A 15,526-nucleotide genomic window follows, 5' to 3' on the forward strand; every position below is an offset into this window, starting at 1 on the left:
CCAAATTCATCGCTCAGAATGAGAAGCCATCTAAAAATGAAAACACATATTACTTTGTGACTCCAGTGTCAGCTGAAGGTAATTTCTTTTGGTTGAAGAATCACTAAACACACAGAAAATGATGGGTATCTGCAGATACAATCTCATTAGGGCAAATTGACAAAGCTGCACAGTACACACTCAAGCAACAGTCTGAAAGTGACATACAATAGAACTTTAAACATACAAATGTTTGGCTCACAGAAGCTGCTCAGCCTGGATGTTAGACTCTCCTGCACCCTACTCCAGCTGTGCCTTCTTACATGAGAAGTTTGTGAATGAACTGACTAAATATAACAGTGGAAAAGTTATTATTCTCAGCAGATATTTTAGTTATAACAAGATTGGGCTACTTAAGCTTTTTTGTGTTTTTTGTTTGTACTGTATTTATTCAGTCTGGGGAATCCCATGACCTCTAGAAAACTGTAATGTCAGATCAAGGCTGACTCAGCAGTGACCAGAAATCGTCTCTATGACGCTAACAGATCAGGCAGAAACAATTGGCCTGGTAAATTTGGAGCACTTGCTGTTTTTTTTAATCTTCTTTTAGTCTGTGAACCCTTACATACTAAAAAAATATACATCATTGAGACAGAAATGAGGGAAGGTAGGGAGTCGACACTTTTTTTCTAAATCGATCTTTTGCTTTCCATGCCAGCAAATCTGAAATGAATAGTCTTCGTTTCTTAGGGGTTCTATTGAATAAGTTGAACAACTAAACTGTGGAGAATCTGACTGGTCTAACCGTGTATAGCATGTCTTTAATGACAGAAGTTTAAACAAATATATCATTATGAGCCGTTCTGAACTGACATTAGCTTTGACAGGTTCAGTGACCTGGTTGGTTATGCGTTACTGGAGGCATACATGTGTGAGCTGTTAATTTTTGTTTATTCAGTCACATCATATTGTGGTAAATTATATCAAATGACCACACTACAGGAAAACGGTGATATATTTTCCTTTATATGCTCTGAATAGACATCCTGTTGAATCTCAGTATGCTGATCATATCATCTTTCCCAACATATCTTTCCAACAGTCTTTGTATTCAAAGACAGAAATTAAATACCTATACAGTAGTTGCCTGTTAATGGAATGGTTAAGTCCTGAGTACACCATATCCTGTAAGGACAAATATAAAACATCACAAAAGACTTGATGGAGGCAGCAGCAGACAGGTAAGCCCAGCTTTCCACCAGCCCTCCAAACAGTACCTTCAGCACCAGACAAAAGGAGATTGAATTATACTTTAGAAGAGCAGGGGGGCTATTTTGTACGGTGATCCACCAGGGAGAGCCTTTGTGACTCTTTCAACGCTTTTCAGAAGCAGGATTATTTTTTATCTTGCCAGATGGCCGGCTGAATGAAAGATCTTTTCTATCATTTTCTATCTTCTCTATACTTTTAACTCCCCCACTCTTTTTCACCTTCCATCTTTTGTTCAGTCTCTTCTCCTCCAAAGACCATCTATTTATATCTTCTTTGACATTCTAAGGGCTTCATTTCTTTTGATGTAATGAGGAACATTTCCGATCAGTGACTCTGGGATAAAGGGATAGATAAAAGAAATCCACACATGACACAATTCAATATTCCAAGAGCAGTTTTGGCTCCAGTAAGACACAGTCATATTATGGGGTAAATAATTCACATTTCCTGAGATATTCTTTGCTGATGAAAACTGGGTTTCCAAACCACTAATAATGGCTTTATAACTGCAAGTTAAACCGCAGAAGCATTCACATCTAAATGTCAAGATTTAGAGGTGGTTGTTTTAAAATGGATTTCATGAGCTGAGATTTCATTTTCAACAAGAATCTCCATGAATGTAAAGTTTTAAGTTGAAAATGGGCCTTACTCATGTCTAAGAGTACTTTGATCTTACTCGGATCATCATACACAGTAGTAGACTATAATAATTATTCTGATCATGCTGTGTACCAATTTGAAACAAATTATTTACCAAGCTCAGCGGTGCCTGGAGAAGTGAGTATATGTGAGTTTATGCTCAATTTATGCCTCAAAACAGCCAGCAGTGGTTGAGCATTTTGTATTCTAAACACTTTCACGTAAGCAGCAGTGGGACGTAAGTACATTTACTCCTGCACAATTTAAAGGTACATGTACTGCATTCTATTTTATGATACATTCTACTTCACTACACGTCAGAGGGAAATATTGTGCTTCAGTATTCACTACAATTGTCTGACAGCTTTGGCTACTTTGCATATTTGGATGAATAATACAAAATATAATCAACTAATAAACAATGCTGTGTAATTATAGATAAAATAATAATAATTTGAATATAGAAATAATATAAAAATATTATAATATTTATAATAATACATATTATAATATTATTGATTCCTGGGGGGAAAGTATATAAACTATTTAGCTCCACCTTTACCTGCAACACCATAGAAATGATGAACGCGATCAGTGATTGTAATCTAATAAAATAATAAAGTATACTATTCTGGATGAGCCACTCTGTATGAAGATTACTTTTAATTTGACACTTTAAATAAATTATAATACAAATACTGTTGTACTTGCTTTCATGAACCCTTCAGTGCAGGACTTTTACTTTTTTTAGCACTGTGGTATTACTACTGATACAGAAGTAAAAGTCTGCAGTTATGGCTATTCTTTCATATGAAGTTAATCTAAAATCACGGGGCACTTTAGGGATATTTGCACATTGCCATTACTGCTGCTTGACTTCAGGGAGGAAGGATTGTTCAGCGTCAGCCATATAAGAGGTGCAGATTTTGATATCAATGTTGCCTTAGACTCAAGCAGGGGTTCCCAAACTTCAGAGTGCCGTGGCCCACTTTAAAATCTGAAAATCTCTTGCGGCCTACCAAACAACTCTGATCAACACACAAGACGAACTATTTCTTCTTTTTATGTCATGAACAGAGCAATCTGTTACTATGGCAATAACATGCACATTAACAATCCACCTACATGCACATAACAATTTGTACAGTAACCAATGTAAGAAATTATTAAGCTCGTATCCTGGCTGTTTCACCACTGACTAATAAAATACTTACATAGAATTTCACAATATTCAACCCAATATCAGTATGAAGAAAAACAGGCAGAAATTGCACGTTAATAATTAACGCGTTTGCTAGCATTTGCGAGCATAACACACAGACAGGCAGTGGGTTTTCTTCTGGTCTGACACCCGTAAATCCAAGCGATAGGTACTCACTTGAGTACTTTCGACGAGCCATTCATTTAGTTTTTTTATTTTGACCCTCTTCACTTGTTGAGATTGACTCATTAACAGCTTTTCTTTTGACTCCTGACAGCCACCGATCCATTGTTACTCTTTCCCACCAGTGATAAGGTATTCCCTCAATTACAATTCCTCCGTCAATAATGAAATATAAGATACATTCTGGCTCAAAAATAGGTTCGATAAATGAAGAATAACACGTACTTTAAATCACATGGTTTTGTTTTATTAGTTGTCATACTTTTTAAATTAAAATACTTAACCATAAATGTTTAACGGTAACTTAAAACTTAATTACAAAACAGAAAATTACCTCTTGCGGCCAACCTACAGTACCTTTGCGGCCCCCTGGTTTGCACCTCTTACCTTCACCCACAATATGTGTGGGTCATCACTTCTCGTGCCCAAGGGGATAGGCAGTAGCCTGTCAGAGGCAGTCGTCTTAGGTCCTAGGACAACAGGTTACGATGTTTCATACTATTGAATTAAAAATGCACTATACCCTGCACCATACCAAGGACTGAGCTGAACATCATGTATCATCATGTATCATACACATGTATTCAAGGTATCCTAATAAAAACAGTCTGGCGATGTGTTGTGCAGCCAGTAAACAAGAATATAGGAATTATTGTTTCAGTTGCACAGATTTAGCTCTACTTTATTTATTACAAGACATGATAAACAGTTGCACTTTATCAATGTCTCATATTCTATACTAATACTATTATTTTATACTGTAATATGCACACCCTATCCCTTTTTCGAAGCATGCTATCATTTGCTTATTGACACAATTAGAAAGTTGTTAGTTGTTGTTAGAAAGTTTAGAGTGTTGTGATTTGATTCATGCCAACCATTGCATGATGAACTCACAGAAGGCAGGTACAATCAACAAACAAGTAAACAAACAAGCACATAAACAAGCGGGTAGAAAGTTTTGACAGCTCATCAATGAGGCGTCTGTATGTTTGAGTAGGGAATCAAAATCCATTGATTGTCTTCTCTTATTCCCAAACATCCAGTGGATCCAGTATACTATTTAGTCCGGAGCATAGTATTCTATGCATAACTGGCAACACGATTTTATCTGTCAAAGACTACTCTCATTTCACTGCAAAATGTCATTATTGATACCACTGATCCTGCGATAGCACCGTCACAGCACATTTGAGCAAGTATGAACTTGTATGCCTGACCTGGAGCCTAACACAGCCAAAGGGTGACCACATAGAGAGGAGACCCACTCTCTGTATCCTCCCCTCTCACCTTAGCACCTTACGCACTAGTCACCTAATGATTGATGCATCTTGTAGCCCATGAAATTTCAAATCCAGCAATATGTAGTTTTTTATCGTCTTTTTCACGCCTATAATTGTATATTTTCCAAATGTATATAGTTGTATGCATTTTGCTCTTTGAATAGACAGTCTTTCCACCTAAGCACTTGTTATGACAATTTTGTATGCACAACATTAGTGACCTTTTGCTTTTATTTTTTTAGGAAACCTGTTGTGGACACATCGTATTTCAGCGAAGAGGGGTAGTTATAGTATAGGTCATCTGCAGTCTTATTTTTTCCTTAAAAAAGATTCACGTGAGAAAAAATGATTATTATTTCATTTTCTTCAAACTTCTATAGATTTATGCCAGAAGCGCTGTAAGCGCTTCTGACTTTTGGGGAAAAATTCAAACTGTTACCTTTCAAAAGGGCCCCGGACAATGTCTGTACTCTAAATGGTTCAGCAACAGCTTTGATTTTACTTTTGCCACCATATCAGTTCATACTCATAATTCACTCCAGAGTAATGTGGTAGACTAACTGACCATCAACACATTGCAGTCCTAAGAGAGACATCGAGGATGGCCCAAATGACTTTTGCCAAAGCCCTAATCTGGTCATTTCTGAGTTTGGGTAGTTTTTGATTATATAAAGTTGTGGCTTCACTTTGCAGAAAAGAAGCTCTTGATCAGAAAACTCTTAGCCAACCCCAGAGAGAGCATGGGGAGAACATGAAACACACTTGGCAGCTGTGTTTCCTCCTTGACAGCCTGCCTTCATGTTTTAATTCCATTGGTATAGAATTATTCAAGTTTTTGAATTAGACGCAGCAGATGAGTACAAGCGTGGTGGACTAACATTCTCGTGTCCCAGTGGGTGTTTCTTAGGGAAGCTGATGTCTTGAGGGCTACTCTTTGAGAGGAGTAGAGGAAAAAGGAAAATTCCTTATGAGGGATATGAGGGGAAAATAACATCTCTCTGTTTTTATCCTTCCTGTTCTTTAGGGGGGATTGTGTATGACACTCTCTTCACGTATACAGACTTTTCATCCACCCTCTGATTGCATATAGATCTGACCAATCAAACTCACTTTGCTGGAGCTGCACAATAAAGCAGCTCAGCAACTTTCACGGTGATCAGATTAAGCCCCCCTTGCTGTGCGTTGGAGGAGCATTGAGGAGAGTTTGAGGGATGGAAAGCGTTCCCTCCTAGGGACGCTCTGAACTGTGTTAGGGCAGGACCAGGGGTTCTGCAGGCTGGAGAGCAGGCTGCTGATAAAGGCAGAGCCACAGGAGTGTTTTGGAGGTGTGCGCTGACTTATTCACCTTGAAGCCACTGCAGAGCAGTTTCACTGGGATCTTAAGAAAGCGGCAGGCAGGCAGAGCCCCTTTGAAATCACCACCCCCAGCAAAAGGGAGGACTACTTGAATGGCTCAGGAGGAGCTGCATGCTGAGTGAATGTGAAATGAGAGGATGGCAGTGGACGGCAATGGAGATGCTTCCATATGTATAACTCGACTCCCTTTGCTCTGCTTCCCTTTTCACTCTTCCTCTTGTCTGTGTTTAAGGCTGTGATAAAGCCTCCCCAGCTGAGCTACCTTTCCCACCACTTCTGCCACAATGAGCCAAGCACCCAATTGACTGGGGCTTCAGCTCACACCTCTGCCTACAGTAGATCCCTTCCCTGTAATCAATCCCAGCTTCTCATCTTGGCACAAAGGCCTTCTAAGACTTGAACCTACAGTTAAAGGAATCCTTAGAGACAGGGGAAATGAAAGGAGGGGGTTTTGTTCTATTGTAAATTGGACTTGAAGCAAAGTGTTTTTATGTTTCCCTAATTTCTGTTTACTGTATGTTGAATAATCACCACTCAGAATCTGTTAAGGACTGAAGAATATCAAGCCACCGACCTTTTCACGAAGGGTGTGAAAGAGCATAAATGTATGAGGTCTGGCACCAGACGAGTAAATGGTTCTTGTTGATTAGAGGATTGAGAGAAACCTTTTTCTAGCGACACCAATAGGATACTTAATCATCCATTTGGTCCAAATGAGCCATGGTGTATTCATGGGTAGTAATCACATGGGTAGTGCGCGAATAACAAGTAAGTGCATCCTTTATTTAGAACGAAAGTTGGCCTGAAGTCAAACTGCAACACGGAGAAGTGTTAAGGTCCAAGTGTGATAATAATCTCAGCTCTGAGAGAAAATTGCCCTGCTCGAGCTTCTCCCACACAGTCTCAAAGCAAAAAGGAAAGAGAGACAACACCGCAGGAGAAAGATGCGTTAACTGAGACCTGTAATGTTCACGGAGAAGATGGCCCACAGTCACAGTTCTGCAATCTGAAGACCAAGCTAGGTCAGCCAATAAACACAGAGGTAATGGTCACAGAGTTCATCATCTCCCCCTGTGACCAAGCACCGCTGATCCGGCACGAGCAGGGCCCATCTTCTCCAATTCTCCCTGCCTTTAACAAGCAATTTTCCCGCCAGTGAAGTCACTGCCACATACATGCTAATTCTCAACTTGAGGAACTATTTTGCTATCATCCGTGATAGAGACAAAATAGCCTCCTCATTTTGCTAACAGGCAAGTGATGAGGCGTGTGAGAGGCATGCAACGCCTCTGGTCTGACTTAAACCACTAACACACACACACACACACACACACACACACACACACACACACACACACACACACACACATGCACGCACACACATGCACGCACACACTGTGTCATCAGTATTTTTTTAGAGTGAATAACAGTGTACAAACAAACAAGAAAGAAATAGAGATATTTTATGCATTTTCTGAAATTCAGTCAGGACTTTGTCCTTTGTTAAGTTTGACTGTTCAATTCTCATGCTTTGGCAGCCCCCCAGAGGTACAAGTGACTGATGATGATGGTGTGTACAGTAAAACTTATACCTGCTACATTCCTGAGGCTGAATTTTTGTCTCAAAAGACCTTATTCCACATATTCCCATGCTAACAGGCCAATATATTTGGAAAAAAATGCGTCTCTTGTACCCTTTTTATGTCTGTCATGCACAGGAAAAGAAGGTGCACATATTCTCTGCAGTCCTTCATTATGCAAAGATCTCAAGGAAGGAAAGAAAGGGTGCACAGGTGAGGATTTGCACAAGCATCCAGCCAGCGGGGATTGAGGAGGATTCTTTGTAGCTGAGTACAAATGGAGCTATTAGATGAGACCATGCACCTACAGTCATAGCAGTTCAGTGAGAGTGAGAAAAGATACCCTGCTTTTACCAAATTCTATTTGATGAGTATCATTTTTGCTTGCAAGGATGACTATTTAATTAGATTAACTATTATAGTTTTGAGACGAGGTATGAAAGTATAAATGATAGCCGTTTAACATATACTCTGGGTAGAGTTTCAGTCTTGCTTCGCTGTGGTTTTTGGCTCAGTTACATCAAAACACTGCTGAGCGATAATGAGAACAATTAAGATTTATTTATTTTTTAATATATGAGTAGTATTCCTCATCATATACTGTATCAAGTATACACAGTATGTTGACTATTTTAGCAAAAAAAACATGTTTATTATTGTGTTATAAAAGGAAATGCAATATACAGTAGGGACAAAAAGTCTGACACCTCTACTAAAAATGACTATTTAGCATTAGTTGTAAATGTAATAAATATTTTTTTCAACTCAAATTATAAGCTTAACAATTTGAAAAGAGAGATCAGGTGAAAAAGTTAATGAATTTCAGAATATCTTGATCGTTGCCATCTTCCACTTATGCACTCGTGCTGGGAAGGACTCCACAAATGTGTGCAGAACATGCTGACTCATGTAATCCCAGCATGATTTGACAGCGTCCTGTCAAATACTGTAATATTTAAGTATGTCTTTTGATTAGTGGTCTTTTGAACGTACTGTATGTATAGACGTTGATCAAACTTGAAACTGAGGACAACAGAGTTGTCAAAAGGGACGAGCAGCAATAATTATGGGCAGTAGTTTAAGATTGCACTGTAGAAAAATGATACAATCAGTCAGTGGTCAAGCAGCCTCAGTCAATTCAACTTCAGATTTTGCGTCAAATCTGGATGAATTTGGCAGCTTTGCTGGGTTGGTGTTGGAGTTTTGTTCTCAGCTGTAATGGTGAAGCATTTTGAATTTACTGAAGCTCTGATTAGCACTTCTGATGTGATTTTTCTTCACGGCAACAGCTGCTGATGCTTGTGGGTACTGTAGTGTTCAGAGACATCCAAAGGGGAAAAAAAAACAAAACAAAAAAAAAACAGGACTCTCAAAACACAAAGTGTGAACAACTTAAAATTGGTCATAATCTACACCTAAAGCACTGACACATTATCTGGGAGACTCCTGTGTGTCTGTATTGAGGAACATTGAGGATATCATCAGGTGAAATCATTTTCACATTAATTCTGCAGCAGCATCTCCACACCATTTTGTAACTATGAATAATCAACTCAACAAAGTATTTTTTTATTGAAAGACGTTGTTTATTATTAGTATTATTATTATTGTTATTATTTCTATTACTATTACTATTATTACTATTATTATTATTAATGATAATTTCTTGAAGTTTTCTCACCAACATGTGTCACAACTGAACTCGGATTTGACCCCAAACGCACAACTCGGGAGACAAAATAAAAAATAAACAAATCTTTTATTATTAAAGTGCAACTGAAAATCACTCACAAGGAGGAAAAAACGCTACTACAGCTAATAAACACCATAAACATAAAAACCACTCATATGAGGGAAAACCTACTAACAAAAACAAGGGTTAAAGATAACAAACAAACAAAAAAAAACACTCTTTCAAGGGAAAAGTCTACTAACAAAAACAAGGGCTTGACAAAGTATCAAAGAAAAGTGCGAAAACCTGACGAAACAGGGGCATGGAACAAAGGCAGACAATGCTTGACAAGACGATGGCACGGAGCTGGTTCTCTGGTACACAAGACGAGACGAACTGGCAACAAACAAAGTGAGGCGCAGACCATATATACACACGGTAATCGGGAACAGGTGGGAACAATCAGGGTGGGAAAGATAATCAGACTGGTGAGAAAAACACAAGGGGAAGGGACAAGTTACCTGAAACAAGAGGAGAGTAAAATTTCAAAATAAAAACAGTAAACTACAAGACAACATTGACACAAGACAACACAACAAGCTTTCTTGGCCATTACAACATGTGTAAATAAGTTTAGATAACTTGCACCTGAAACCAAATTAGTCCGCACACTGACAAACACTATCATTTCCTTTTGTCATGGTTAATGCAATGCAAACTCAAAACTATATGCTATATATTTAACGTGGAATCGGGGTGACGGTATTTGCATGTTATACCGTACAGCTCAAAGAAAGTCATGCAAATCAAAGCTATTCATGGCTGTCTTTGTTTGAAAGATCACAGCATTTCCTTAGCCGTGAGACGATGTGGATTTAGATTATGTATTCCCCCCCATCTGCCAGGTTATTGCTGCGACGCTGGTGCGATCCCCCATTTGAATGAGCCAGCGCTCAGCACTTCACAGCTAATGTTCTCATTCACTCACTCAGACATGCTGAGAAGAAAAAGCTAGAGCGTGTGCATGTATTAATGTGTATGTCTCTGTGTCTTTTTGAGTAAGTCATGCGTTCATACAGTACGCTTGTTGGCACAGGACGCAAATTCTTGTGCCATGAAGATCCCCGGGTGCTTGTTTCCGGCAGATAATATACGCCTGAGAGTATGTGAGCCTGTGTGTGGGATCTGATCAGTGGATTGGATGAAAATGCATATGGGGCTGAGAACACTATTCCTTGAGAGTCAGCAGTTCTGCTGGCTAGAGACAGAGGGGGAAATGGTCCCTCACATGAAAAGTCTCCAGTGGTATAGACTCAAGGCAGAGAGAGTGAGAGCGAGAGTAGGATGAGATGATGTATGGAACCATTAGGCTCCTAACACCTAAAACACTTAGTTCAGCTGCATGTGTGCCATTATACTATATGCTCCAGGCTCCGCGATGACAGACAGATAGGAGGACAAAGGAAGTGGAAGACAGAGGGGTGAGATAGAGAGGGATGAGTGGGATGACCCATGTGATAGAGAGGTTGCGTGATGTCATGCATTACTGATAGGGAGAGGAAAAGGCTGGTAATGTGATGCTGCAGATAAAGGAGGAACCTCGCTCTGCTTTACTCTGATGAACCTTTACAGCCCTGCTCCAGCGCTAATAAAGGAAGTGAAGTGATCTCTTTAGCCACAGATTAAGACTGAGATGGAGGTTATCTCATTACACACGGTATATTCATAGGTTACAGATCGCTGACTTCATCTGCAGATAAGATTTCTAGTAGCATACATGCTTAGATTCATCCTAAACTTTTAACAAGCAGCACTGGCATGGTAGCAGTTGGTGCTGGGAAGTGCAGTTTTGTCTGTATGTATATGTAGTACAATCTCCTAGTCTGTAGTCTCTATTAATTACAGATATGAGGCTTTAAAATTGAATCCATATTCTTTCTGATGCATACATCTGTTTAATTAAAGTAACCAAAAGAGACTACTGCAGAGAAAACTTTCTTCAATAAACAAGACGAGCAGTTCTCTCAACTACCGTTTAATTTTCTATGGTAATCACACTGAGCCATCCCATTATTGTCACAGTGTGCCTGTAGCACCTTGGAGGAAAAGCTTTCCTGTTTTCCTTGTGAGTTCAATAACGTTTCAGGCCAATTTGTGATTCTACTTGTCTCAAGTGCGAAAAAATGGCTCCACGTTGAGTTGTCCATTTTTTCACTTTACATTATGCTTTATTGACGCTGTGTTTTGACATACGTCCAGCTACTTGCCCCAAGCATGCTGAGTTTGTCAACGAGAAACAGGAGTGCAACAGAGATGTGAGCGTGAAACCTGACAGTGTTTCTTTGTCTTTTCTTCCTGACAACTGTGTCAACACACTAAACAGCTGCGTGTCGGCGTTGTCACTTTGAGTATGTTAACATTGTGACAATAGCACAGAGCTCAAAGCACAGCTGAGCCTAAATACTGTGTCACAGAGCTGCTGGCATGGCTGTGAACTGCAGACAAATCAGATTTGTTGCTCAAATCAGATCTTGAAGATGCACTGTCTGCCATTGTCCTGCCCGCCCAACAAATTTGCGAAAATTGCATTTTGAATGTGTTTTTTTGCTGTCCAGACTCCCGAAAATCAATCAGGATACAATCAGAATATGACTACAAATTGATTTGGGCTTGAAGTCTCAATATAGCCTTACTCTTTTAGAGGGAAGGCTTAAACAGATTTTCATAACATTGTTCCAAGTCTTTATTTAAATATTATTATTACCACATCAGTTGGTATAGCAGAACAACACCAACACATTGTCCTAGGGTTAGGGTTGTGAGCTGTAACCTACTTTTACAATCTCTTACTGTAGGTTTCGCAAAAACAGAAAAACTGCAATGTGTTGGACAGGTACAAAACATTGTAATGCAGCAGAAGAGGAGGTAGACTCACTGGACTGGACAAGGCTGCCTGTTTGTTGAATTGATAACATGCAAAGTATTTCCACTGTACTCTATTAAGCTGTCTCCTATGTGAACTGGGGGGGATGACTATCAATACTGCAAAGTAGGGAGAAGCTGAAGGGAGAATTCATAAATGTGTGATGCGGGTCCATGGTGGACTAGTCCGTGGAGGGGCAGAGGAAGGTGAAGGACTGAATAGGTTTCATTGTACATCTGTAAGTGTGTGTAAAGGAATCTAAAGTCATACATATGCAAGGACACGTTTTTGTCAGGTTTAAGGGGAAGTAATAATCGGGTACTTGTTAGGCACCAGGACCAAATAATTGTACTATTGAAATCCATAAAAATTGCCCACCACCGTCATTGAAGATTTACTAATTGCAACTGTGTTTATCTGTCTCAAGACAAATGTAGAAAATTCAGCTATTAAGCATCATTGGTATTTATAGAGAGATATGCAGTAAATCTCTGTGATGTTTGCAGGGCAGATCAGTCATTTTTTTTTACTGTGGCCAACTTTTAATTGGAAGACTGGTGGGATGTTTGTAATAGCTGAAGGCAGAGCAGTGGAGTATTTGAACCAGCCACCCATGGTTTTACGAAGATTCCTGTAACTAAAAGTCAACCCCAGAAGAGCATCTTCATTGTGGAAAATAACCCCTTTGTCTTCCCTCCCACACAGCTGGAAGTTTCAACCACAGACTTCGCTGGAAACGTAATCGAGGGACCGGCCATACTAGTGATCACTGTCATTGACCAAAATGACAACCGGCCCATCTTCAAAGAGAGACGTTACACAGGAGAGGTGCTCGAAGGGTCCCCTACAGGTAGGTGACACTGTTTTACTGAAGGACCGTGGTAAGAACTGTGCTGTTATTGGATTTAGCTGGACATCAATAACACACACTCACTTGACTGCAACACTTGAGATGTCCTCTGATCTTCGGCATGGTGTCGGTGCCTGGTTCTGTTGATGATAATATCTACATTTGTGTCCTGAGCAGGTGGTTTGTTTGTAAATGTCGTGATGACTCAAAGCCACAGCATTATCATTGCTGGGAAAGCGGACGCATCGTTCATACATTATTCAACCTATGTTATTATACATACATACTGACATACACATGCACAATGCTGTCCAGCTCAGTGGCCAAGAGGTTAGAGCATAGAGCTCATGCCCATGTGCAGGACCACAAGGAACTATTAGACTCTTTCCCGGTTTGACAGACAGTAGAGGACTAAGAGATGTTAAAATATTCCACTTCTCAGTTGCAAGAGCGTGCGCCCCATATACAGCGGGTCGGTCCTCACCACAGTGGGCCAGGGTTCAAATCAACCCTGCGGCTCTCACTTCCCTGTTCCTTCCTCTCTTTCTTTTCCATTCACCAGAAAGCCATGAAACGGACAAACACATGTAAAAGCATATTCCACATCCCTCATGCATTATGACATTTATTTGACTTTCATAAACACATACTGACATACAAATAAACAATGCTGTCTGCTGTCTGTGCACTGGTATACAAGATCACTGATTATAATCTCAACTTTTGGGAAGGCAGTTTCAGCATTTCTGCAACAAGCTTTCCAGCATTCACACTGCATTTTTTAGCAGGAAATGCATTTTTTTGTTCCAGACTAATGGCAGACGAATGGCTTCTCATGAGTATCCATCTTATTGGAGGCTTTATATATGATATTTAATTTAATTCACAACTCAGTTAACCTTTAACACATTCATAAATCAAACATTTTGTATTCTTTACATTAAAAAGTGTTTTATTACGTGTAGATCTAATGATAGTATTTATTCTTAAGCAACATGTAAAAATGTTATTCAGCCCTCATTGTTTGTTCAGTCTTTATAGTTAGAGTAGGCTTGTGTAAATAAGATTAACTGTGAAAGATGTACCTGCCCTCCATGAAGGGGCTGAAAGCAACTCCAATTTTAATTTTTTTTTGTCTGTTTTTCTACTTACAAAATCTGATGACATCAGAATAACTAAAGATGCTTGCTGTAAAATAGCATACCATTTACTCTTCACCTCCCTGCCATGCCTTAACTGAAATAGTTTAAGCATATTCTACTGACGTGTGTTAACATAAACTGAAGACATCGTAATGAGGCGGACAGGACCAATCAACCTCAGTCCATAGGCACAGATGTAAAAGTGCCAATCAGAAGGGTTATTGTGAGTCCCTGCAATCACCCAGTTGTCATTTCAGTATTCAGCATGCCTTGAGCACTGGTGCATGATGTCACGACTACCACGGCAGTGAAATCCTGGAGGTGTTTGTTACTTTACTGGGTCATTAATTTTGTTTTAGATAGGCTGCTAACATTATTTACAAATCTTTGCATGTAGTTGTTGTGGCTACAAATTATGAACGTGCCAATTTTTGGTTCAGCGTTTTTAAAATCAGCGAGAACTCACTGAGGAAATCTCACTGAGGTGGTGGTTTGCACATCACCTTAATACTAATGCTGTCGTTGGAGATAGTTTTACATTACACTCTTACAGTCAGTGAATCCTGGCTTGACTCGGAAGGCTTTCAAACATTCATGAAATAAAAATTTGCCCAAATAACTGTGATTTAATTCAGTTCTGAAATTCTTTGACGTACCATATATGACACAATATAGAAAAAACACTGAATATTCACTGTGTGTCCTCTTCTATGCACCTGAAAATGCTAATTGAGATTTGATTTGAGATTTGAAGAAACTGGAAAGCGAAATCCCCTTTATATTACCCACTGTAAAGCATTTTAAGACAGTTATCTGATTCTGATGATCGATATGTGCTGACAGATTGTTACTTTATGGACTGTACTTTGAGTCTATGCACTACCTTTCCTCCCCATTCCATCTCATGGTCAAGTGTTTCAAAATCAATCATGTTGAGGCAAAGCTGGCAGAGCCTTTGAGAAGCACCTCACCTCTGGCTTTTACTGTAAATCTTAAATTTCTCTTGGATGCCTTTGTCACAGCAGTTTCTTTGTTGGTTCTCTGAGTTGCTGTCACCACTGCTGCTTTTCTTTTCTTTTACCGTGACAGTTGTGCCCTCGCTGGGCTGAAAAAACTGCAGTTTGAATGTATGGTGTTGCTATTTCAGGATAACTTCTACATTGCTAATCTTACTCTAATCTAATTAGAGCAGGAAAGAATTAGGTGAAAAAATGCTGTTTTTGTTCATTCTTTCTGGGTACAGCTGTGGTGTGAAGAACTGTCATCACCCATACAATGGGTATGCTATGGTGACATGATGCTTGGTGAGAATTGTGGAGGCGGTCACATCCTTGACAAACTGTGTGTTGTTCACTGCCAGCTTCTGTGAGGCTCTTATTGTTGAATGGTTTGCTATACTGGCCAATAGATCCGGATTTACATTTCTGCACCAACACATGAAATTCT

The 15,526-nt window shown here is 39.5% G+C and overlaps 1 protein-coding gene across 1 annotated transcript in view; it reads left to right on the top strand.

Annotated features, from left to right (window-relative positions):
* cdh13 (cadherin 13, H-cadherin (heart)) overlaps window positions 1-15,526 on the top strand; it is a 233,285-nt gene that overhangs the window by 52,832 nt on the left and 164,927 nt on the right. The window contains exon 6 of the mRNA XM_030425730.1: window positions 12,794-12,938. Coding sequence (XP_030281590.1) covers window positions 12,794-12,938 — 145 coding nt within the window. The remainder of the gene's footprint in view (window positions 1-12,793; window positions 12,939-15,526) is intronic.

Source organism: Sparus aurata, chromosome 8 (genome assembly GCF_900880675.1).
Source record: "Sparus aurata chromosome 8, fSpaAur1.1, whole genome shotgun sequence".
NCBI classification, from domain to species: domain Eukaryota; kingdom Metazoa; phylum Chordata; class Actinopteri; order Spariformes; family Sparidae; genus Sparus; species Sparus aurata.